Here is a 23,632-nt window from a genome sequence, read left to right as displayed (position 1 = left end):
GCCATCCTGCGTATTTCGCTTTTGTTGGCAGACATTACATACTATATCTTTGGAATCAGTTTTGCAGCCATTCTGCATCTTGCTCTATCCACTACTTGAGTAGCTGTATGAAACAAGTGCCTCTTACAAATGTATGTACATTACGATAGAGCAATTAAACTTTACTAATCGAAGTTTCTTCATTTGAAAAGTGCCTCGACTGTCTGGCCTGCTGATAACAATTCTGTTGAACTCAAGAATCAATTTGCAATTGTACAATTCAATCACCTACGAACAAAGCAGAAAATTTACAAAAACTGGCTCAATCAATTCGGAAAAGATAGAGCCCAAGATGACTTGAGCCATCTAGAGCCCAAGTCTGAATGCCAGGATGGGGTATCCGAAGCTACTGGAGTTGTTCTCATTGAATGTGGCATCCAACAGCTTCATAGAATCGTTGACCTACCAGTGGATTGCATTCGTTTTGGATGTGAAGAATCGAATGATTTGGTAGACTTGATTGACCTGATCAGTAAGAGGCCCCGCAATGATGTGGGTCAGTGTAGGCTCAACACCATAGTTGTAGAGAATCTTTCGGCGTTTTACTGGAATCTACGATGCACAGACCGCCAGACACGAAGTAAGTGGTATCGGGATGTAAACCAGGCGCTATTGAGCGCTATGGATCGGTTCAAGTGCAACGTTGTGGTTACGATGTGGGATAGAGAGTACGAGAGAGGCTACAAGTCCAAGCGAAGCGGTGAACTGCTAAAAGATCAAAAAATTCTCTCCTACACCCCGCTTGAGCTATACAATGGTTGCCACTTTGGGCTCAGTTACCAAGATGATGGGACTTACATGTATATTGAAGGACATTGGAAACCAGTAGCCTCTACTGGCACCACTGGCTCCACTTTGATACCAGTTAACTAACGTGAACACATTGTAATACATGGCAAAAACTAATCAATTTAAACCACTTTCAACCAAAGATACATACGTATGGCCACAGAGCCCAGTACAACAACCAACTGTCCCCTACAATGACAAGTATCTCAATATGTCGTGTTTTTATGGAATATTCTAATGCTTACATAACGGTCAAATCGCCGAACTTCTCCTTGTAGCCTGGCACCTCCCACTTACCGTTCTTGACCATGTAAGTAACCTTCTCGGTCAAGTCAGGTCTAGCCTTCTCAACATCGTCGGTGGTCAATTGGTCGAATGGTCTGGCGGACTCAATGTCCTTCAAAGTGGCCTTCAATTGGTGGATCTCCTCGTCAACAGACTTCTCGGTGGCCTTGGCGTTCTCAACGGCCTTTTGCTCGAAAATGTCAATGGTCTTCAAGGTCTTAGACACGTCAATGGAAACAGGCTTGAATTGGGAAACAGCCTTCTCGATCTCGTCCACAACCTTTTGGTTCTTCAACACGGATCTGTAGTAGCCAAAGTCGACAACGGTAGGTTGAGCAGACAAGGTTTGGTGTTGCTTCTTGGCCTCGTCGTTTCTCTTCTTGAACGCGGTCAAAGAGGCGGCAGTGTGACCAGCCAAGCCCAAGGTCTGGGAGACCTGAGCCCAGTTCAATTTGGTGGCTGCGGTTCTTGCGACAGACATGATCGATGGGTCGAAGTTGTAGGAGAAGGTTGGTGGTGAAAAAGGTCAATTGATGTGCAGACCCGAGTGCGGGCGAGCCCGCTAATTGGTCAGGTGGGTGTGTGGCCGAGAACGTGAGTAGAATAATTGTTGAGTGAGAGAGGGAATATTTTGTATTAATTCTTGAATGGGAGAGTTTATTTAAATCGTTTGCTTTCGCTTTTTTGTTTTTGTGAGTTGTGTTCTATCGTTATCTTGCTTCCTTGTTGGCGCTATGGGAGATACCACTGGGTGCTAATTCTGGGTGGAGGTCATGAGGAAAGAGCAGAGTGAGAATATTTGAACAGAATAAGATGGATATCGGACACATTATTGGAGACTAGTTTCTGTATTTTTTTTGTTTCAATTCATGTCTCTGGTTTTTGCCGGTCTCCAAACATTCAGGCACTTTCATCAATCCACTGCAAGTGCAGAGTTTGAACTTCTCGGGGTGTACATTTTTGTAGTGTTTATTCTCTTGTAATTTTTCTTAATTTTCTTGAAATTGATTTCCTGTGCTATTTCCTATCGATCGCAGGGAATACACCAGTAAGCTTTACTTGGTTTGTACGATCTAGTTCGTTTCTGATCGAATCGTGATGGAAAATTAAAAAAAATATTCCATATATAAAAGGATCAAAAAGTGTTCGCAAAATATCCTCCCCTGTAATTTGCACGTTCCGAGACTCCAAATCGCATGGTCCCTTTGGCTGCAAATCATCAGGCACTACCCCAATACAGACACCATTTTCCAGACCTTCAAATCATACAAATCTATCTCCGCGCGTGTCTCAGAGCAAAATCAAAATAAAAGCCTGCATTGACAGTTCCAGGAAAGAATCCTCTCCACGCTCTTTGCCTCAATTCCCTCTCTTCCTTGCATCACACTACTAGTTTTCACTCAATATGGCACCTCAGATGAAGGGATTGACGCAGTTCATCATGGACTTGCGGGCAGCACAGGATGCTGCGGAGGAAAGAAAACGCATAAACGTTGAAGTGAGTAATATTCGCGCCAAGTTTGCTACATCGCTCACCTCGTATCAGAAGAAGAAGTACGTCTGCAAACTCATCTACATATACCTATTAGGGCTTTCAGAAGAAGTGAGGTTTGGCCTCGATCAGGCGTACGATCTTTTGTCCTCGTCCAATTATCTGGAGAAGCAATTGGGGTATCTTCTGGTGTCTTTGTTGCTGAACCGAACAGGCATAACTCCATTGAACTTTGTTCAGGAGTTGATAGAAAGAACACAAACGCATTTGATTCGAGACTTGCGTGTAGACTCGGACGACATCAACATTTTGGCATTGCTGTTCATTGCATCAAATTTCAACTTTCCGGCCGTTGGACATCAGAAAACGGTCATCATCACTAACACAGACCCAACGGCTGAGTTCTGGCAGGAATTGATTCCGCTAGTATATGGGCTTTGTGTCTCCCCCACTTCCACCAATTTGGTGAAGAAGAAGGCGTCTGTTGCCTTGCTTGCATTGCTCCGACTCTGTCCCTCGGTATTGATAACGAATGATAATTGGATCCCACGGCTTCTTTCACTCATCGACGACACCGACATATCCCTAATTCTCAGCGCTGTGCCATTGGCATCGCTTCTAACTGAATTTAAACCGAGCTATGCCAAGGCGATCATGCCCTCTGTTGCTCAACGTTTGTATTCACTCGTGGTGGATGCAACATGTCCTTCTGATGAATTTTATTACGATACGCCTTCTCCATGGTTGGTTATTAAGCTCCTCCAGCTAACAGAACACTACTTCGTCAAAACTGGGTCCTCTGACTCGTTAGATGCCACCACCGTCCAGAGTATCCGTCTCGTGGTATCTCGATCCATTCAAAATGCTTTGGTTCCCAGACTGGCCCAAACTAGCCGTAACACGCACTCGGCCATCCTATTTCAGGCTGTCTCCATACTGACATATTTAGACGCGTCACCAGACGCTCTCTCGGGTGCTGTTAAAGCTCTTGTGCAATTAATTGATTCGCAAGAGACAAACACTCGATACCTAGCACTCGATACGCTCATCAAATTGGTTGCAAGATCGGAAGCTAAAATCCCTTTCGTAGAGCATTTGGAAAAAATATTCACTTCTTTGCATAACAAAGATATTTCGGTTCGGAGAAAAACAATTGATTTGCTATATATCGTTTGTGACGAAATGTCATATACTCAAATTGTGAACCATCTTTTGGACTACTATCCGTCTTCTGAGACATCCTTGAGAGCAAGTATTTCCGTGAAGATTGCCCTCATAGCGGAGCGTTTTGCCACAGATTCTACGTGGTATGTCTCATCAATGCTCCGATTATTATCTATTAGTGGCTCTACTGCCAATCCAAATGTGAGAATTGATGGTGTGCTTGAGGGCGAGGTTTGGGAAAGAGTTGCCCAAGTTATTGTGAACAATGAAGATTTGACTATCAAAGCATGCAAGTATATTGTCAATATACTTCGAAAATCTTCTGGTGCTCCTGAGGGAGACTCTTTAATGAAAGTCTCTGCATTTGTCCTCGGGGAGTTCGGATACAAGTTGGCTGAACAGAGTAACTCTGAAAACGAACAGTTCGGTATCAATAGCCAGTTTCAAATTCTATATGATTCCTACTTCACTTCAAGTCTTCTGACAAGGCCTCTTATATTGAGTGCTTTCCTCAAATTCATCAATCGCTTTCCCAAGGCAGATTTTGTACCTGATATCATGGATCTACTAGAAGTAGAGACGCTTTCACTAGACTTGGAAATCCAAAATCGAGCAAGCGAATTTTTGAAAATCGCCACATTTTTGGTCAGCTCAAATTACGAAGATGTTTCTTTTGCGAAGAGTCTTCTTTTGCCCTTGCCTCCATTTGAAAATAAGGAAAACAAACTTCTTCGACAATTAGGTAGCTTGGCCTTGGTAAACAGAAGCACGTCATCTTTTAAAAGAACTCTCGTGGGTTCACCAGCTCCAAATGGACCAGATAATAGTGAGAACTTTGATGAGAAGAGTAATCCTTTCTTCGAGGACGAGGCTCCAAAACCACTTCCCCTTACTCCAAATTGGTATGGAGGATACCATCGTATGTTGCAATATGATGCAGGTATTTTTTACGAAGATCAGTTGGTAAAATTGACATACAAGATTCAACGATCCGGCTATGCCTACACAATTAGTTTCACTATCATCAACAATGCAGCAAGAAATTCCGGCGCTACTATCAGCGCATTCACAGTATCTGACATATCGACTGATAACAAAGGTGAGTACATAGTCAATTTGACTAAAACTCCGGACCTGACAATCACGGATAGATCCTCGATGGAGTTCGAGGCTCGTATATGTGATATAGTGGAAAACAAGTGTGGACCGGTGATTTCAATTAGCTACAAGTGCAGTGGCTCGTTCAATTCGCTTCGCTTAAAAATACCTATAAGTCTTCTGAAAGGATTGTCGGGAACAACCATGGCCTCTATTGACGACTTTAAAAAGAGATGGGTTCAAATTGGAACCTTACTTGGAGTCGAAGAAGGAGAGCTGAGTGGATTACTATGTGCCCCTCATCGATACAACTGTGCCTTCTTGGCTAGCACATTACAGAGAATTGGTTTCGCAATCGTTCAAAAAACACCAGATAACCCCGGCGAAAATATTATGATCACTGGCGCGGGTATTTTGAAAACGCTTAAGTCAAATTACGGTGTATTGATCTCGTTACGTAGCACCGATCTGGACGCTAAGGCATTTCAGTTGACTGTACGTGCAACTGGCGCAGGATTATCTGCCATTATGTTCGGACTTGTTCAGGAAATTTTGAGTCTTCAAAATTGATGATGAAAGCCCAGACTATCCCTTGAATTTGCTTCCAATGATCTAGAGTTTTTTGATCTTTCCGTTTTAGGCCATCTTTTCAGAATCACATTGCCTAATTGGGTTAAGATGGACCTGCGGTTCTCTATGTGCAGGCGCGAATTTGCAGCCGTTTTCAAATGTCGGTATTCTTCCTATAGAGGAAATGAAATGGATGATGTCGTGAATTTTGCAATTCCTTATAACAGCAAGGTGTGCTGCTACTGTCAGAATTCACGTATACATCAATTCTTTCAATTCTTCATTATCATTGTTACTCAATGCGGTTGGCTGTAGCATATATTACAGCTCTTTTGCTTCTCAGCACTGGTGAAGCTGCGCCAATAACATCATGGCAAACAGCTACGGCTATTACAAATGCTGACGGATCTCTTTTCAGCTGGAGTCCTCTGGCTGTGGCTAATACCCAAGTCGGCTCGAATCCAACAACACCAGCGAATTTAGTAGCCCAAGCGCCATCAGTTCAGACTGCGGCAGCTCTAGCAAATCAAGCTGCGGCTACTGCTAGTGCCGCTCCCTCGCCTGCCGTGAATTCGAACACTTCCGGTCAAAGTGCGTTGATGCAAGGAATTTCTAGTGTGATAAGTGGACTTGGATCATTGTTCTCTTCATATTCATCTCCGAGTCCTGCTGCTTCGACTCCTTCCTCGAGCACTTCTTCTAGTTCTTCATCCACTGGTGGTTGGAGAGCAATCTTGGGGCTGCTTCTCGGGGATTTGGGTGGCTCATCATCTGCCAACGCTCCTGCCCCTGCCGTAGCCCAAGCTCCAATTCTGGTGAGCAGTTCGCCTGCATTTTCTACGATTTCTGCCTCCTCGTCGAACCTAGTCTCCTCGAGCACTAGTATCGCAGTTCAAGCCAGTCCAATGCCTCAAGCATCTAAATCATCTTCAACTGTCTCCGCAAGCTCGAGCGCCCAACCATCGTCGAGCTCTTCTGGTAGTAGTGGAGGTAGTGGTGGTAACGGTATCTACAATGATATCTATAATTCAAATCTCCAGATTGATCAAAGCTTCGCAAAAGCTATTCTCGATGCTCATAACACCGACCGTGCTGCTCATGGTGTGGGACCATTGTCTTGGTCAAATTCTGCCTATGCTTATGCTAAAAATAATGCCGACAACTACGACTGCTCTGGAGTGTTGACTCATACGCATGGTCCTTTTGGAGAGAACCTTGCTGCTGGATTTGCCAATGGTCCTGCCGCTGTCAAAGCGTGGTACGATGAAGGACAGACATATGACTACACGACACATAACGAATACAGTCACTTCACTCAGGTTGTGTGGAAAGGTTCTACAATGGTTGGATGTGCCTATAAAGATTGCAGGTCGCAAGGATGGGGAAACTATATTGTGTGTGAGTACAGTCCAGCTGGAAACGTTGTTGGGCAACTGGCAGCTAACGTTTTACCGCCAGTATAGACAATAAAATTAAGGGTATTTGAACAAGTAAGGTAGTTTGGGAACGAATCCAGGAACTTTATGAGCATCAAGTGTATTCTCCTTGCGCGCATGTTGTAGTAATTTGGTACGTAGGCCAGTTTGCTTTGGCCCTTTAGTAGCTTCATCTGATTGCTTGGAATAATTGGCGTTCAGATATACTTTCTTAATCGCCTTATCAATTTCAGATTTCACCTCTTGCATGTCTATCTCAGTCACGGGGACTGCTGTGAAACGGAAGAGATAAACACCGCTCACTTTAGCAATATCTGACTCTTGATTGGGTACTAATCTATGCAAGGTATCATGGAGAGTTCGTTTGACTAGCTTTCGATACTTCGATCTAGCTACAGCAGTACCCATAGGTTGAGGTTGTGTTTGAAAAAACGGCAAGTTCTTCAAAGCGCCTTTGTATGACTTGAATTTGTTTCCTAGCTTAGGATCATTGAGCAACGCAACCGCGTAGTTGGTGAAAGTGTAGGCAATATTCGATTTCCTGCCCAAGCTTAAGTCATTCTTCAGGTCCACGAATCGAAGGGTGAAGAAGCGATTTCTCGATAGCACCGGGAAGTTTTTTATAGCTAATTTATCATTCATGAGCTGATATGCTGCACTATCGACACCTTTTATATCTGTTGGCTTCTCCGGTAGTGCCTTTTTGGTGAAGTGTGGTTGATCATACCATGCTTTATCATTTATGTACGACGGGGAGTATTTGTATTTGGGATCTTTCCGTAGCAGTTGATTTCGATTCACAAGGGCTGTTATTGGAGATGGTTTTTTGATAAAAGGGCCAGGCGTTTTCGTGCCGTTTTTTAGAATCTTCTGTAGCATGTACTATAAAAGTACTCCATACTCCACGATTCGAATGAGGCTTATTAATGTATAGAGAGTGAATGGGAATAAAGCAAATTTTAAAACATTACGAATGAATCATGGCTCAGTTTTTTACAAAAACTAACAACTTTCACTAAATGATATTGATTGCATTATTTTCTACAGCTTGTATCATTTGGTCCAAATGTAAGAACCAGAATCAAAAAATCGAAAAAAGATTCAGGTGAAGAAAAATTTGTACAAAAGATGTCAAAAATCTAAGTCCTTCAACATAAATCCATAAAATTACCCTCTTCGAAATATAATTTGGAATAAAAAAAAAGAGTTTTCAAGGATGCAAAAAGTTACTCCGATACGGGGAATCGAACCCCGATCTGCTCGGTGAGAGCGAACTGTGCTAGCCATTACACCATATCGGATTTTTATGCTTTTGAAACTGGGTTGTTTAATATATGGTACTGCCTTATTTTTTCTCTCATAATAGCCTCGATGGCGAAGCTCACTCTTCATTCTGCCTATCTCCCAACGTATCTGTTCATATCCGAAGCGAGAATATTTTGAAACTTTCCAGCACATCCAGCACATCCATCCATTTGCCAAACAAACGACCTTTCGAAAACCGTTTTGACGTCTTGGGGTTTCCGCTTTCAGTAGATTGATTGATATCTCCCAAGCTCGCGCTGAACCGCTCCCACCTGCCGTATCGGGTACTGCCCCATTTAGCGCGACTGGTGGCCCTCAGACGGCATGGTTGATCACTGAGGTAACTTCCTAATCGAGCGGCCTCAATTTTATCACCGTTGACTATATAAGGACCAAACATCCCCGACCAATTTCCGGATTATTTCTCTTGCAACCACTTTTCTTCTTGATCCCATTCCGATCTTCACTGCCATTGACCGCCTGTGAATACCCTTTTCTCTTATCGTACCTCTTATCTACCTGGATCACCTATCAGTATGGTCTCATACACTGACTTCTTGACGACTGACAAACTCGATGACTACGAGGATGCAGCCAAGTTCGAGTCCGAGTACTTGCCCAAGTTGGAAAAGTACAGAAAGGACTTGGCAGCCGGTATCTTGCCGGAGTTTTCCGCAGAGTTACCTGCTCCCATTGCAGAATTAGAAGAACAGCAATTGAATGCGGTCAAGTATATCCGTGAACACAGGTTATTGACAGAACAGGAGTTTGAAATCACAGACTCATCTTTGGTGACTTTATGCGAGAAAATCGGCAAGGGCCAATGGTCTGCGACCGACGTCTTCAAGGCCTTTGCCAAAAGAGGTACTCTTGCACACCAGTTCACAAACTGTGCCTTGGAACTCTTCCCCGAGGAAGGATTGGAGAGAGCCAAGTACTTGGATGAATATTATGCCGAAAATGGCAAGACTGTGGGTCCCTTGCATGGAATCCCTATCTCATTGAAGGAACAGATGAACTACAAAAACAAAATTACACATGGAGGCTACGTTTCCAAGATTACCAACATCCCAACTAAACATTCCATTACCACACAGATCTTGGAAGACTTGGGTGCCGTTTTCTATGTTAGAACCAACCAACCTCAAACCCTCATGCACTTGTGCGGAAACAATAATTTTATTGGCCACTCTAGATGCCCTTACAACATAGCATTGACTTCTGGAGGATCCTCATCTGGTGAAGGTGCTATTGTTGCCTTCGGTGGCTCTGCTGTTGGTATTGGATCTGACATTGGTGGCAGTATCCGTGGTCCAGCTGCATTTGGTGGATGTGTTGGCTTGAGACCTACTACTAACAGATTTTCCAAAAACGGAGGAATTTCCTCCGGTGCTGGTCAGGAGTCTGTGCCTGCTGTGCAAGGTCCTTTGACCAGGACAGTTGACGATATCGACTTCCTCATGGATGTATACATCAATCAGGGTAAGCCATGGACCACAGACTGCACCACATATCCATTGCCATGGAAAAAAGTAGAGAAACCAAAACCAGAGAGTTTGACTATCGGAATCATGTACGACGATGGCATTGTCAAGCCAACTCCTCCTATTGCTAGGGGCTTGAAGCACGTAGCCGAGAAACTCGAAGCTGCGGGCGTCAAGGTGGTTGAGTTTAAACCAATCAAGACTCAATTGGCCCGTGATACAGTTTGCAAAATGTATTCTTGTGATGGAAACTACATGCAGAGAAAGCTTTTGGCAGATTCTGGTGAGCCATTGACGAAGCTTACAAAGTGGGCACTCAACTACGGCGATGGTTCTGAGATGTATGATGTGGCAGAAAACAGAAAACTTAATATTATCAGGGATCAGTTGAAGCAGGAGTACACAGACTTCTTGAACGACAATGCTATTGACTTTATCATCAGTCCCACCTACAGTAACGTTGCACCCAGACCTGAGGAGATCTACAACTGGTCCTACACATCTTTGTTCAATCTCATCGACTTTCCAACTTTGGTATTCCAGACTGGATTATTTCAAAGCCCAGAACAGGATCAATGGGACGAATCACATGCCTCGTATGAGTTCAGATCACCTTTGGAAGAGCTTGAGCTCAATAATTACGATGCAAGCAAGTTCAAGGGTGCACCAATCGGGTTGCAACTTACTGGCAGAAGATACTTCGACGAAGACGTTGTTGCAGCTGGTAAGACTGTAGTTGATGTTTTGGGCGTTGACTTGCTCAACTTGTATAAGTAAAATTAGAGTATAGAACATAATTAACATAGAATAATTTTCAAAAGAACATAGACAAGACCTCGAGCATCTAATCTCGAAAGTGCCTTCACACAGCTTCGAAAGTCAAATACTTCTGTAGAGGCATCAGTACTTCGACTGACTAAGGCTGAGCATTCATATTGGAATGGGTGAAACAAGCTCGAAAAAGTGCTAGATCATATACTTCATTCTTCACAAACATTTATGAGATATAGGGCCTATTTGTTTAGTGTTCAGTTCATTTGATTTGTCATGAAGTGGTTGGGCACTTGTGTGAGAGATGTTCAGAACCCAACCAAAGCTAATCTCTATGCTTATCCAATTTTTTTTTTTTGACGAATCTGTATGATGGCATTGAGAAGCAAAAGATATCAGAATAATGTAAGATCTGGCAATAAGAAAATTCAACAATGATGTGCTAGGGAAAGGCACCTGATTAAAAGTATTTAAAAAAGTCTGCAGTGAAGGCAACCAGTAACTTTTACAAGTACTATAACAACTCAGCAAAAAACTCTCAACAAATGACTTCGTGGCCAAGTTGGCTAAGGCGTAAGACTGTTAATCTTAAGATCGTGAGTTCGACCCTCACCGAGGTCGTTTATTTTTGCAGTCTCAATTGGTCTTTTCTGCAGGGTCATGATTAGTAGACATTTTCCCTGGTCACAAAGCGACTTCGTGGCCAAGCTGGTTAAGGCGTAAGACTGTTAATCTTGAGATCGTGAGTTCGATCCTCACCGAGGTCGTTATTTTTTCCAACATTTGGGTGGTTTAAATTCATTTTTCCTTCTCGTACAAATGCCAGTTCTGCACACAACCTCGCTTATCCCGGCAACCCCCAGGTCTGCACACAGCCACACAGTGATTGCAAAACCCGTCCATTAATTCACCGCTCAGTACTCATTTTCATTCAGTTTGAATTTATACAAAGACATGACTGACATCGTCATTGTGGGTGCAGGTGTGATTGGCCTTTCTGCAGCCTTGGCCATCTGCGAGAGCAAACTTGAGGTAAACTCTCTAACTATTGTCTCCCACCATGATCCGGAACTGTTTGACTTTTCTCCGGAATACACATCAGCATGGGCCGGGGCACATTTTCGGCCGTTTCCTAGCAAGAATGCGCACGAAGCCACTGAGGCGGCGTATGCGCGAGCCACGTTGCGTCGGTTCAAAGCGCTCGCTCAACTGGAGCCAGAATCGCTGATTCTGTTCGTCACAGGAAAAGAATATTTCGAAAACCCCGATCAGTTTTATAGAAAAGTAGGCCTGGGATACAAGGAGGAAATTACGAATTTCCGAGTTTTGGACTCTCTGGAATTGCCTGAGGGTGTGGTGATGGGAACTGAGTATGACACTTATGCACTCAATGCTCCGCTCTATATCCAATTTCTTTACCGAAAGTTGAAAATCCAATATGGAGTGAAATTCGTTCACGCAAAGCTTGAATCTTTGAAGGAGGCCACCCAATTTGGTCCCGCGGGTGCCATCATTGTCAACTGTAGTGGGATGGGTCTCCAATGGAATGGTGGCTACGATAAGGACTGTTTCCCGATCCGGGGCCAGACACTATTGGTGCTGCCACCCGCCAATACCGGTCTCGAGAAGTTCACTGTTACTCATCAGCTGAAGGACAACAAGTGGACTTTTTTCATCTTTAGACCTTCTCATGGAGGATGTATTGTTGGCGGAACAAAGCAACCCCATGACACATTTCCGGGAGTGCGAGACAGCGATACTGCGGAGTTGAAGGAGCGAGCAGCAAAATTGTATCCTCAGCTTATGAAGACGAATTCAAAGGGCGAGAAGTATTTTGATGTGGTCCGCGTCAATGTTGGTTTCCGCCCTGCGAGAAAGGGAGGCATGAACGTATCTCGCGAGCGCCACGATGGTGTGACCGTTGTGAACGGATACGGAGCTGGTGGATCTGGATACGAATTTTCCTATGGTGTTGGCAAGAAAATTGTTGAACTTTTGAGAAGTAGACCCAAGTTATAGAATCGTTGAGACGAGCTACATCACTTCCTTATAGACACAGCTTACGATGGATAAAGAATATATCGGCAAAATTATCATGGATGAGTCATAGTTGTTTCTTTTTAGGTACGACTCATTCTATATGTATGATGCTGATTCGATTGTAAAGTATCCACTGATAAGGTAACTTCGGCAGAATAGAAAATTCAAAACGTAGAATAAGCAGAATGCACTAAGAAAATAAAGAGGATTCAATAAATATCTACTTTCAGTCCAACAACGGCCTGCCTCACAACTTATTTACTCCTATGTTCAGCCTTGCAATCATCTACAAACCCAGCGGCGCCAAGAACAAGCAATCGATAAAAAAAAACAAAACCACTCCGCCAATAGAAATCTCCCGAAGGAAAGAAGAACATTTTGTCTGCCTTCCATTGACTCATCTGAAAAAAATGACCCCACATTTTCCTCTGTTTCACCAGATCCGTAAATTAGTGGCGCTTGTCTGCACGCCTATCGCTTCTATGACTGATAACAATCACACACGGTCTACTATATATTATTATACATCATGCTCCGAACTGTAGCACCACGACACGGCTCCTTCTACAAAAGAAAAAAAATCGAGCTTCGACATCTTCGCTGCAGCAACAATCTTGCCGGAAACATGTCTCTGTTCTCGCTCAACGTGTCTCCAGAGGTGATACAGAGTGCGTGGTTCAAAACACACTTAAGCTCACTTGGACTTGACAACATCAAGCTCTACGCGTACCAGAAGTTGGGCTCGTTCTCAATTGCATATGGTGGTGGGTTTTTGAAGCAGACGGTGGAACAATTGACCACATATGCTAAGAAGGACTGGGTTAATAAGGACGACTTGGTGCACCACGTGCAAAGTGATTTGGAGCAGTATAATTTCTTCACGTCATCGTCGGACCCAAAGCTGTTTTATATGGCTGTGGGGCTCATCTCGTTCATCGAACACGGGAACGGGAACCGTGTTCAGGCGCTTACAAACGAGCTTGTTGATTCGTACTTGAAGCTTGGAGGTGCTCACTTGGGGCTCACACCTCCCTCCGCGACCGAGAAGCGTATATTGAAGGTTGCCTCTGAGTATTACAAGTCGGTGAAAATCAACTACCGCAATTTATATGATCCCCTGTTGAACTTGCGATGGGTCCAGATTGGCGATGGTGCAGGCATCACCGTGCCTCCATTGCCACAGGTCAAGTCAAAGCACTTATTAGCGCGCGCTTTGCTCCATAAGGAGTTGTATCTAGCGTTGTCTGATCCGAACCATCTGGTTCATGCGGCCTTGGTGGCCAGAGGCATTCCTGTTAATGCCGACACTCTGAGAGTAATCCGCCACGATTTGCTGTTTTTGGATGGCTTGGGCGATTACTTGATAGCCACAGAAGCCTCTGCGTTTTTGTACAAGTTCCGTCTGCTGAAGCCATTCTCTGACGACGAAACATTTGGCCGTAAAACATACCACTCGCTCCGAAGAATCTTGGGCACGAACACTTTGCTCTCACGCTTAGCTTTGGTTTACAACCTACACAATGCTCTTGAAGATCCTGTGGTGAACAGAACACTCTTCGAGTCTTACATTCCTAACTTGTGCGCCGGGAACCACCAGGAACGTACCGACGAAATAGTCTACGAAGAGGAGTTCGCAGCAGACTATTTCGAACAATATGTCGGAGCTTTATATCTAGAAAATCCGGTGGCCGCAAAGGCTTGGCTTAATGACTTGTTCGAGCGAATACTTTATCTGATCTCCGACGAATATCGTGTCCTGCTTGGAAAGAAGTCAAGACGCTATAGATATGACTACAAAGCTTGGAGCGTAGATGTGATTGGCAGGTCCGTCTAAAATCGATGCTTGTGCTTTTAGTCTATTGGTACGCCTTTGAGAAATTGAATTGATTGGTTTGTTTGTTACCTCAATTAGAACATGTTCGGATAAGAATACATTAAATATTCATCTATCTATTATAATGCAATTACTTTTTCTTGACATCTTTCATGAGACTGGAAAATCCAGCATTCTTTTTCTTCTTCGATTTGCCACCTTTGCCCCCTTTGAGATTCTGTAGATTTACAAACTTAGAGTTTGATTCAGAGTCAGAGTCGTCGCTGCTTGAACCAGAATCCGAATCTGAGCCTGAATCCGAATCCGAATCCTCTGACGAAGATTCTGAAGAGAGTGCTTTGATTGAGGGCTTGCTTATTGGTTTTGTTGCTCCTGCTTGTTTGACATTATCTTGCACATCTGGAACTCCTCTCGCAACTAAGGATGTCAAAGAGAGAAGAGAGGGTTTTTTGATGGGATTTGTGCGAGTTTTAACCTTATCAATGGTGTTCTTAGCCTTGTTCGGTTTTGTATTTTCCGAGCTGGAAGAATTGATGCTGTGAGAGTCCTTCGATTTTTGCAGATCTGACTTGGACACATCATCGTTTTGCGATGTCTCAGAACTCAGAGTAATCTTTGTTGTGGCACGATCTTCTCCCAGCGAATTTTTCAGCGCTTGCAAGAGATCAGCCGGATCAACAGATTTGGCAGTCTTACTTGCTGAGGCGAGCCTTTTTGGCAAGAGGCGGTGAGAAGTCTTTTTAAGTGCTGGAGAAGATTGCAGTGGCAGAGTTGAAATCTCCTTCGAGAGAACCGCTGCCGGAGTCGTCGCCTTAGGTGGAGCTTTCGTAGATAATTTCTCAGTCTTCGGCGGTGACGCTGTCACGGAAATTGGGTCTTTGAGTTGAGATTGAGCTTGCAGTTTAACCTTTTCTATCTGTGAGTCTGTTTGAACATTTGCGTGCTTCACAGTAGATTCGGGCTCGTTGAATACCTTCTTTGATTTAATTGAGCCAGATCCGCCAACAGTATTTGCAGTGATAGAATCATCCTTCGAAGGGACTTTTGGGTCCAGCTTGTTTTGCAGCACCTTTGGTTCCTTCAAACTGCCCGAAGTTTTCTGGATGTCGAACACATACTTCAGGCGATCGTTCTTCTTCGTTACCTCAGATACAGCTGGAGCTGATTCCTTATCTTGATTTGTAGAGAGTCCTGGCAAATCATTCAAATCATGCAGGTTCTTAGTGGCTCGTTGTATCAGATTATTGCCATCGCTCTCCTTCTTCTTCGTAGGCTGCACGTTTAGAGTCTGCGTCTGATCGGGTAATTGATCTTGCATCTTGTTCTTTTGACTGAGAACACTGCCTTCTGATGCCCGAGACGAAACATCTTTCATGGGAGTTGCCCTATTTGCTTCTTTTTCTTCATTATTTTGGGACTCTCTTCTCTCCTTCAAGGCTTTCTCCCTTTGCTTTCTCTCCTTTCTCTCCTCATGGTTCTCCTTATGTTTATCTTTATGTTTATCTTTATGTTTCTCTCTTTTTTGCCCTTCTTCTGTCTGTCCAGTTTCATCATTCTTCGCCTTCTTCTCCTTTTTCTCTCTCTTTTCCTTTTTTTCCTTCTCTTTCTTCTCTTTCTTTTCTTTCTTCTCTTTCTTCTCCTTCTTTTCTTTATCCTTCGCCTTTTCTTTCTTTTCTTTCTTTTCCTTCTTCTCTTTCTTCTCTTTCTTTTCTTCTTCCTTCGACTTTTTCTCTGCCAGTTGTTGTGAAAACGACTCTTGGGATGATTTGAGAATGGCATCGTTCTTTTTGACCAGAGCATCAACTATTGGAATTGAGAAATCGGGAGTGCTAAAGTCTGGTCTCGTGGAAGTTGATCCCTTTGGTTTGGAGGGTTGAGCGGGGATTGAAGTTTGCATTGAAGGTGTGGGAACTGATTCGGGAGCAAGAACCTTTGCCAGTGGACCAGCGTGTTTTTCAGTTGCTTTCTCAGCCACAAGTTCAGACGTGTCGGATTGATTTCCAGAGGCAGACAGATTAACTGACCGTATCGCACTTTCTTGCACTTTAGAATCGAGTTTCTGATCTACCGCCTTAGGAACATTGCTTTTCGGCAACTGCACACTTTCTTTGGCAGATCCAGGCTTGATTGATTGCAAGGTTGGCGTATTTTCGATACTCTCAGGAGATCTCGAAGTTACAAGATAGCTTTCAGATTGTAACAGTTCATTTTGCGTGGTATCTGCTGCAAGACTGGCAGAGTTTTCAGTGGAATTCAACTCTGAAGATACCTGAGGCTGTGTTGAATGAGTAGAAGTTGTAACATTATTGATGGGATCCGAAGACAATGACTCAACAATTTGCTCGGTTTCGGCAGTATCTTTGGAGCTTTTCATTGGGTCTTTTAATTCAATATCGATCTTTGGAACCGACTTTGAATCTTGCACGATTTTCGTGGACGAAGGCTGAGAGACGAAAATGTCAAGGTTTGAGGCCTTGTCAGCGACATTTTCATTTGAGAGACTTTGCAGATTGTCGCTGGTTTTCAAATTTTCACCTGCTGAAATTCTGTTTGATTCAAAATTCAGGCTGGGAATGGAAGTCTGGGTTGTAGCTTCCTCCGGCGCTTTATCGGTTGACAAAGAACTTGGATTCTTCATTGCCATTGCGACTGTATCATGAGAGGTACTCAGTTTGGCCACTTCTCTTGGGGTGGGTACAATTTTCTTCGTCACCACATTTGTGGCAGAAAGAATTTCATTTTCCAGATTTCTAGACATACCTGACACAGTCGATGTGGAAACCAGAGTTACCACATTCTTCGAGAGATCTTTCGAAACAGCCTTTTCTTTGTTTAATTGTTTGTCTGACAATTCAACATGGCTTGCCTGGTCGAGCACAATAGTTGAAGACTGAATACTAATCGGTTCAGCTCTGACTTTGTTTACTGCAGGGGAACTGATCTTTTTCGCAATGAGAGAATCGGTTCTACTACTGCTTGTGATTTCTTTTCGACCCGAATTTACTTCACTAGTCCTAGTCAAGGATCCTAGCACTTCATCTTCAGAGACTATACGGGATCGCTGTGCTTCATTCTCAGACTCAGAATCAGAAGATCCCAACGAAATGATCGTTGCCTCCTCAAACTGCTTCGCCAAACGTCTTCTATAGGCTGGACGGCGAAGCTTCTTGGAGGGCAACAGACTGAGATCTTCGCCGGCACGTTTTCTGGGGACGGGGTTGCCAATGTGTTCTTCCTCTGAATCATGACTTTCTTCCTCTGAATCATGACTTTCTTCCTCTGAAACATGACTTTCTTCCTCTGAAACATGGCTTTCTTCCTCTGAAACATGAGTTTCCTTCTCTATAACATGAAGTTCTTCCTCAATAACATTGCCCTCTTCCTCGACAAGTGGCGTTTGCTCCGCAGCAGGAGTGGGGGCTGTTGATGGACCATAAGAAGAAGAAGACTCATTGTCACTGATAGGAACGTTCTGAGTGGCACCTCTGCTTCTGTTTCTATTGAGAGAAATCAAAGGCTCTTCGCTCGACTCTCGGGAGCTTTGGTTCAACAATGGAGTTGGTGATGCTACCTGTGGCTGGTGTTCGACATGCGATCGTTTTGGAGTTCCAGGCTCAGTCTTCACTCTTACAGTAGACTCCCTTTCAGCAGATTCTTTTTCTAATCTGGCGTCCAACTTTTTCAATTTGATGAAAACTGAAGATAATTTAGATTTGCTTGCGAAATCACAGAACGGGTATGGTAGTCCCTTTGCGCGGGCATCCCTTTCTTTCTCGCGTGCTTCCTCTACAGCTGCGTCAGGATTTATTTCGAAGTTTGGAACGCCACCAATTGTTACCCTTGAGCGCAAACTCCGTTCGGTTGTTGATTGGGCAGCAGCAGTTGCCGCTCTGCGTCTATTGTCAAGCTCTTGAGCACTTTCAGCCAAATTATGTTCCATACGTATGCGTTCTTTCTCATCGTCTGGTTCTTCAAAGAGGCCAGTGGGTGCTTGAACCGCTAATTTCTTGTTTATCTTGTTAGATACACGCATATTGCTTTTAAACAAAGTGATTATCTCTTCCTTGCTAAGATTTGCCTGGTCTTTTTTGGTTTGTTGAGTAAGGTTCAGAATTACACGACTAGCAGGTTGCGACCCATTCTGTGGAGTAATATTTGCTGGAGGGTGTTCTACACGCAGAGATTCACCTGAAACAGAGCCAATTTTTGCCTTCGCAGGAGTGAGACGAGAGTCCCATTGTGGTTTTGCGGGGGTTGGCGTTCTGTCGTTTGATCTCTTCGTGCTGCCGTCCGCAAGTTCAGTAGAATTCCCATGAAGTGATGTGTCCGTGACTTCTTCGGGAACCACACCTTGAGCTTGAACCTCTTCACTCAGCAGAGTATGGAGACGATTATTGGTCTTCTGAAGCGTCGTTTCTGAATGTGTTTCGATAGCTTCTCCGGGAGTCGTGTTCACCACACTTGGAATAGTGGCCTGTTTCTCAGAAGCGCTGGCTTGTTGCTTTTTACTCAAATTTGTCTGACCAATATGTTCGGAGGTGGTCTCGGGCGCAGTTGACACGGGCGTGTTTGCCACACTTGGAACAGTGACCTGTTCCTCAACAGCGCTGGTTTGTTGGTCCTTACTTACGTTAGCCTGACGAATTTGTTCTGAGGTGGTGTTTGGCGCAGCTGATACCAGCGTCGAGTTATATTTTTCAGAATTACCTGAGGGAACTTGAGTGCGCAAAGCCCCATTTGAAATTTTCCCCAGAGACGATGATTTATCTCCGACTTGCAAATGCCGGTCTTCTGCCTCAACAGAAGGAGCTCGCGGAGCACTAAAAATGAGATTCTTTCCACTGAGTTGAAAAAAATTCTTATGCATAAGGCGTGTGGTGTCATCTTTTGCACCAGAATCCTGAGTTTTATGTAATGTCATCTCAACCAGCTTTGCACTTGACATTGGCTGAGTTGGCGGGATCAGAATCCCTGGACCAGAGGCTGTAACAGGAGAAGTTGTTCTTGATTGTACTTCATACGTTTCCAGCTGCTTGTCTGTTGAGGTGACCTCTTTTGCCGTCGCTGATGTAGCAGTGCCTACAGCATTCGCCATTCTAGCAAGTTGAGCCGCGTAACTTCCCACAGAAGCATCCACAGGCGTATACATTGCAGAAGGGTTGTTGGCGGGCCGAGACAGAGTTGAATTATTGGTCTGAATCGAAGAAGTTGCGCCACCCTTAGGGGGATTCTGGACAGCCTGAATGTCCTGGCTCGCTCTCGAAGCATTAAACGCAGCACCCGAGTTTCCATAATGAGCATTCTGAACCTTGCCATGTTGATGTAGTAAGTTTTGTGAATTCTGTTGGTGATGTGTGAATTGGTTGCCGCGATCGCCATGATGGCTTTGTTTCGGAGGTTGTGGATCAAAAGATGTATTGCTACTCGATTGAGTAGTATATAATGGAACATTTGATTGCAGCATTGGCTGATTATGGTCTTTGGGAAGCGATTGTTGAAAATTTTGTTGAGGGCCGATTTGAGAGTTGTTGAATACGATAGGAGGTCGAGGATGATATTGATAATACCCTGTCTGATACTGGATGAACTGTGGCGACGAATTTTGCACCTGCTCAGACAGGCGTGTGTTGGTGGAATATGGCAGGTGGTTACTGCGAGGAGTAACTATGATACCAGGGCTATTCTGTTGCGCCGGAGGGTTATTTGAGAGAACCTGAGTATTAATGTGCGGAGTGGCGGCCTGACGAGGAATGTATTGATTGTTGTTAGGAGAATACGCCGAATTGACATTTTGCTGACTGCGCATGGGATTCAATTCCAAATGCACTCTAGGAACAGGGGTGTTCGCCAGCTTTGCTTGGTTCTGGTCATTTGGCGTATAAGGATAGATCAGTGGTTGCTCTTTGGACGTCGGCACCGTAGGAGCGGAGTTCGTGGGCCAATCTCTACTTACTGTGGTACTTCCTCTTGCAGGAGTTTGCCCGGACCTGACCAAATTATCACCAGTAGCAATTGGGCCAGTTTCTTTACTCGCCATAGATTTTGTTCCAGGAACAGATCCTGCCTGGCTGGCATGCACTTTCGAATGATTTGCGGGAGCAACACTGTCACTTGACAGTGGTCTGGCAGAGGCATTTTCTGTTGTAAGTGTAGTATCTCTACTAGCTGGCTTTGTTACTGACTGGCGAGGAGCCGAAGCGGAGGGAATTGCATCAGAGAAAGCTATATTATTAATTCCCATTTTGGAAGAAATTGGATTATGAGAATTATTGTGCGTAGAGTTTGCGGAGTTTGGTAAAGCCGCTGAAGAATTAGGCACAAACAGGGGATTAGGAGCTGTGGGATTTTTGAGAGGCTGGCTTGATTCTGAATGAGCCACGTTAAGATTCAAGAACTGTTTGGGCACAGTAGAATTAATAGTGGGCATGCTGCTCGACCCTGGGATTCCTGATGCCGCAGTTGTAGCTTTCGGAATTGGGCCTGTCCCAGGTTTCCACTTCGTCGCTGTCTGAGCCTGAATTGATGACTGGGACGACACCGTGTTCCCGTTGCCCAGCAAATGTTGACCATTCTTTAGAACTTGAGCTACAGAGCCAGGTTGTTTTGTCTTCTGGGGAGCAGGAGTCAGTGTGAGGAGTGGGCCTTTCTTCGAAGGGGTAATTCCATGGGGAGCTCGAGGAGGAGGGAGATTGACCTTGTTATTGTGAGCAGTATTCAGGGAGGCCGCCGTCTTTGTGTTTGCGCTGACAGTTTCGAACTCGCTCTCGGAGATACTCTCTATTTCTTCTACGTCCGACGATACGGGGCCCGAAGCGCGAGCAATACGCGAGAAATCAGCCGCAGTTCGGCTCATCTCAGTCTCGTCGTTGTCGCTAAAGGCATCCTTGGTATTGGTGGTGTTTGAGCTGGAAAGTATATCGTTCAGAGAGGCCTTCGTCAACGTTGCAACCCGGCTGCCCGATGGAGTCTGTGCAGCCGGCGCTGTGACTGCATTTGGAAGCTGTAGCATTCCAGACGTTATGCGTTTGCCTTGGGTAGACTTCGGAGACAGTCTCTTGTGAGGAATGATTCTGGAGCGCAGATCTTCATCCTCGGGAGGCGGCAAAAGCGTCGGCGACTCTGCCTGTGTCGCGGTATATATGACCGAGGTATTGGGGCTCTCCATCGCGCGGTCGCGCGAAACGTCTGCTGTTTTCACGAACAGCGTCGAGGCCAGTCTCAAGCCCCAGATCGTCCGCGATCTCTTGGAGAAGCGACTATCTTCATGGTCCAAATCGGGCAGGCCTACCCGCTTTCGCAAAGCCTGTGTAAGGGAATTCTCACTCGGTCCCTCTAGGATCGTAGACGTTCCCACAGCGTCCAACAATAAGTTCTCGCACAAGATTCTGAGCGTATCGCCCGACAGAAATACATCTTCGGCGGCGAAATCCGGGTCGAGATCACACCGCTCGTTATCCTGCACGCCCTCTACCCGGAGCTGTTTGGCGTCAGGGTAGAGTTTGTAGTATCGGTTGACCAAGGCATCGCAGACCTCACCGATTGTGCTCTGAGGATCGGCCAAATGTAGGAATTTTTTGTAGGAGGTGACTCTGTCGGTGGGGATTTCCGCCAGGGTCACGGGGAGGAGCACCACTTGGAGCTTGAGCTTCATGGGGGCAGCTTTGGTTTTGTATGGGAAAGATCGGTGATGTGTAGGATTTCAGTGGTGGTATAGATGGGAGCGTACATGAGGGAAAAGACGGGTAAATGGGTTGAGGGTGAAAATTTTAGGGTGAAATTTAGAAGTGGAGAATTGGTCATGAAGTTTTTACTGATTGTTTTCTGTAGTATATTAATTGGGGGGTTGTGTTCTGTTTATGCTAATGCTAAGGCTACTCTTGGGAGTGGTCTGTGGGATTGAGGGTAGGGTCACTTTTGTGGTGCATCTGGAAGTAGGGGTCGTCGTAAAGGTCTTCGAGAGTGAGCTTGACAGCCGTTTCTTCTTCTTCTATATTGCTGTTCTTTTCTGCCGGTGCGTCTCTGGCGACAGTGCCATATTGCATGAGCTCTTCCTTGACACCCTCGCCGCGCCACGCTACAATGTCGCCGTCCTGACAGCCAGAGTAGTACATGGCCGAGAAGTTTCCCGCGTACGCTAGAGATGTGGCGCGGACCGTGTTCTTGGATCCGCGTCGCAGAAGCCGCAGCACAAGCTTTCCGTCAATGGCGCGGAACACTAGGATGTAGCCACTATCGGAGGAGAAGAGCAAATACTGCGTCTCTGTCTCGGTGCGTGGACTGAGAATCATCGGAAGTGTTTGGAGGTATTTGTTTCGCGTCAACGGTCCGAAATTGATGAGTTTGTTCACCGGTGGACTGGTGGTCGAAGTCATGTCCCAAACGCGCACTTTGTCGTCATTCCCAGCAGTATACAAGATATGGCCCAAGCGGTCCCATACTACGGCGTTCACAGGTCCCAGATGTGCTTTTATGGAGGTGGAGCCAAGGTTCAATGCATCAATGGAGGCAGGTCGGGTGTTTGTTTTCGTCATGTCAAGACGCGCCAAGCAGCTTTTACTTCGACGAATATCCCAGACCTTTGCCTCGCCATCATGGCCCCCGGAGGCAAGCAAGTATGGGTTTTGAGGGTGCCACGAGACTGCAATGGTCTTGCCTTTGTGGCCCGGAAGAGTGTGTGCACTCGATGACGCACGTATATCTAAAAGTCGAATGAACGGCTGATCGCTAGCAGCCGCTATAAGGGCCTGGGACAGATGTGCGTTAATCTGAGCGCCGTTGACATCAATGGCATACACACGGTTATTGAGATCGAAGGTGTGTACCACCTCAAGCGAGTTAGTGTCCCACACTTTCACAGTGTGATCAAAGGATGCCGTGAAAAACATCCCGGTGTCCTGTTTCCACCATTGCACGGCCGACACACCAAAATTATGAGCCGCCTTTCTTGGAATCGAAGCAATTGGAGTATACTTCTCTTCACCTTCAGGCACGTCAGCCAAATCCCACAACTTGATCGACGAGTCGCCAGAACCACTGAGCATATACCTGGACTCGATCTCTTCTATAGCAAGAGCATTGATGGCAGCGGAGTGGCAGTTTTCTGGGAAATAGTCTCGGTTGGATTGAGCCAATGATGCGTAGAGCGACTCGGTGATGGTCGTCGCATACGCCAAAGGCAGGATAGCACCGGTGGCACGTTCTAGAAGAAGAGACTGCATCAACTGACCATTTATTAGGGATTTTGGTGGGGAGAAATGGGATCAGTTGGTGTAGTGAGTAGTGCCAAATTGGCTGCGAATCTGAAGTAGGTTTATGGACAGGATCG

General features: G+C 45.1%; 9 protein-coding genes and 3 non-coding genes across 12 annotated transcripts; 7 read left to right on the top strand and 5 right to left on the bottom strand.

The window, feature by feature from the left end:
- Window positions 1-1,069: 1,069 nt before the first annotated feature.
- On the bottom strand, window positions 1,070-1,594 carry PUMCH_000960 (uncharacterized protein; the record flags this gene model as incomplete). Its single annotated transcript, XM_063020031.1, has 1 exon — window positions 1,070-1,594. The coding sequence occupies one exon, from the start codon at window positions 1,592-1,594 to the stop codon at window positions 1,070-1,072; it is 525 nt and encodes a 174-aa protein (XP_062876101.1).
- Window positions 1,595-2,518: 924 nt separating this feature from the next.
- Window positions 2,519-5,437, top strand: PUMCH_000959 (uncharacterized protein; the record flags this gene model as incomplete). The annotated part of the gene is made up of 1 exon (XM_063020030.1): window positions 2,519-5,437. The coding sequence occupies one exon, from the start codon at window positions 2,519-2,521 to the stop codon at window positions 5,435-5,437; it is 2,919 nt and encodes a 972-aa protein (XP_062876100.1).
- A 299-nt stretch (window positions 5,438-5,736) lies between these two features.
- On the top strand, window positions 5,737-6,900 carry PUMCH_000958 (uncharacterized protein; the record flags this gene model as incomplete). Its single annotated transcript, XM_063020029.1, has 1 exon — window positions 5,737-6,900. One exon carries the CDS (start codon window positions 5,737-5,739, stop codon window positions 6,898-6,900), a length of 1,164 nt encoding a protein of 387 aa, XP_062876099.1.
- A 9-nt stretch (window positions 6,901-6,909) lies between these two features.
- Window positions 6,910-7,752, bottom strand: PUMCH_000957 (uncharacterized protein; the record flags this gene model as incomplete). The annotated part of the gene is made up of 1 exon (XM_063020028.1): window positions 6,910-7,752. The coding sequence occupies one exon, from the start codon at window positions 7,750-7,752 to the stop codon at window positions 6,910-6,912; it is 843 nt and encodes a 280-aa protein (XP_062876098.1).
- Window positions 7,753-8,102: 350 nt separating this feature from the next.
- On the bottom strand, window positions 8,103-8,174 carry PUMCH_000956. Its single transcript has one exon. It is a non-coding gene; the product is annotated as a tRNA-Glu (tRNA).
- Window positions 8,175-8,714: 540 nt separating this feature from the next.
- PUMCH_000955 (uncharacterized protein) lies at window positions 8,715-10,439 on the top strand (the record flags this gene model as incomplete). The annotated part of the gene is made up of 1 exon (XM_063020027.1): window positions 8,715-10,439. One exon carries the CDS (start codon window positions 8,715-8,717, stop codon window positions 10,437-10,439), a length of 1,725 nt encoding a protein of 574 aa, XP_062876097.1.
- A 541-nt stretch (window positions 10,440-10,980) lies between these two features.
- On the top strand, window positions 10,981-11,054 carry PUMCH_000954. The gene has a single exon. It is a non-coding gene; the product is annotated as a tRNA-Asn (tRNA).
- A 72-nt stretch (window positions 11,055-11,126) lies between these two features.
- On the top strand, window positions 11,127-11,200 carry PUMCH_000953. Its single transcript has one exon. It is a non-coding gene; the product is annotated as a tRNA-Asn (tRNA).
- A 187-nt stretch (window positions 11,201-11,387) lies between these two features.
- PUMCH_000952 (uncharacterized protein) lies at window positions 11,388-12,452 on the top strand (the record flags this gene model as incomplete). The annotated part of the gene is made up of 1 exon (XM_063020026.1): window positions 11,388-12,452. One exon carries the CDS (start codon window positions 11,388-11,390, stop codon window positions 12,450-12,452), a length of 1,065 nt encoding a protein of 354 aa, XP_062876096.1.
- A 550-nt stretch (window positions 12,453-13,002) lies between these two features.
- Window positions 13,003-14,307, top strand: PUMCH_000951 (uncharacterized protein; the record flags this gene model as incomplete). Its single annotated transcript, XM_063020025.1, has 1 exon — window positions 13,003-14,307. One exon carries the CDS (start codon window positions 13,003-13,005, stop codon window positions 14,305-14,307), a length of 1,305 nt encoding a protein of 434 aa, XP_062876095.1.
- Window positions 14,308-14,437: 130 nt separating this feature from the next.
- On the bottom strand, window positions 14,438-21,958 carry PUMCH_000950 (uncharacterized protein; the record flags this gene model as incomplete). The annotated part of the gene is made up of 1 exon (XM_063020024.1): window positions 14,438-21,958. The coding sequence occupies one exon, from the start codon at window positions 21,956-21,958 to the stop codon at window positions 14,438-14,440; it is 7,521 nt and encodes a 2,506-aa protein (XP_062876094.1).
- Window positions 21,959-22,178: 220 nt separating this feature from the next.
- On the bottom strand, window positions 22,179-23,525 carry PUMCH_000949 (uncharacterized protein; the record flags this gene model as incomplete). Its single annotated transcript, XM_063020023.1, has 1 exon — window positions 22,179-23,525. The coding sequence occupies one exon, from the start codon at window positions 23,523-23,525 to the stop codon at window positions 22,179-22,181; it is 1,347 nt and encodes a 448-aa protein (XP_062876093.1).
- Window positions 23,526-23,632: the final 107 nt, after the last annotated feature.

The sequence above is a fragment of the Australozyma saopauloensis genome, chromosome 1 (assembly GCF_035610405.1).
Source record: "Australozyma saopauloensis chromosome 1, complete sequence".
NCBI lineage: Eukaryota > Fungi > Ascomycota > Pichiomycetes > Serinales > Metschnikowiaceae > Australozyma > Australozyma saopauloensis.
Note: the sequence above shows the minus strand (reverse complement) of the source record. Positions and strands in the feature narration are given on the sequence as shown.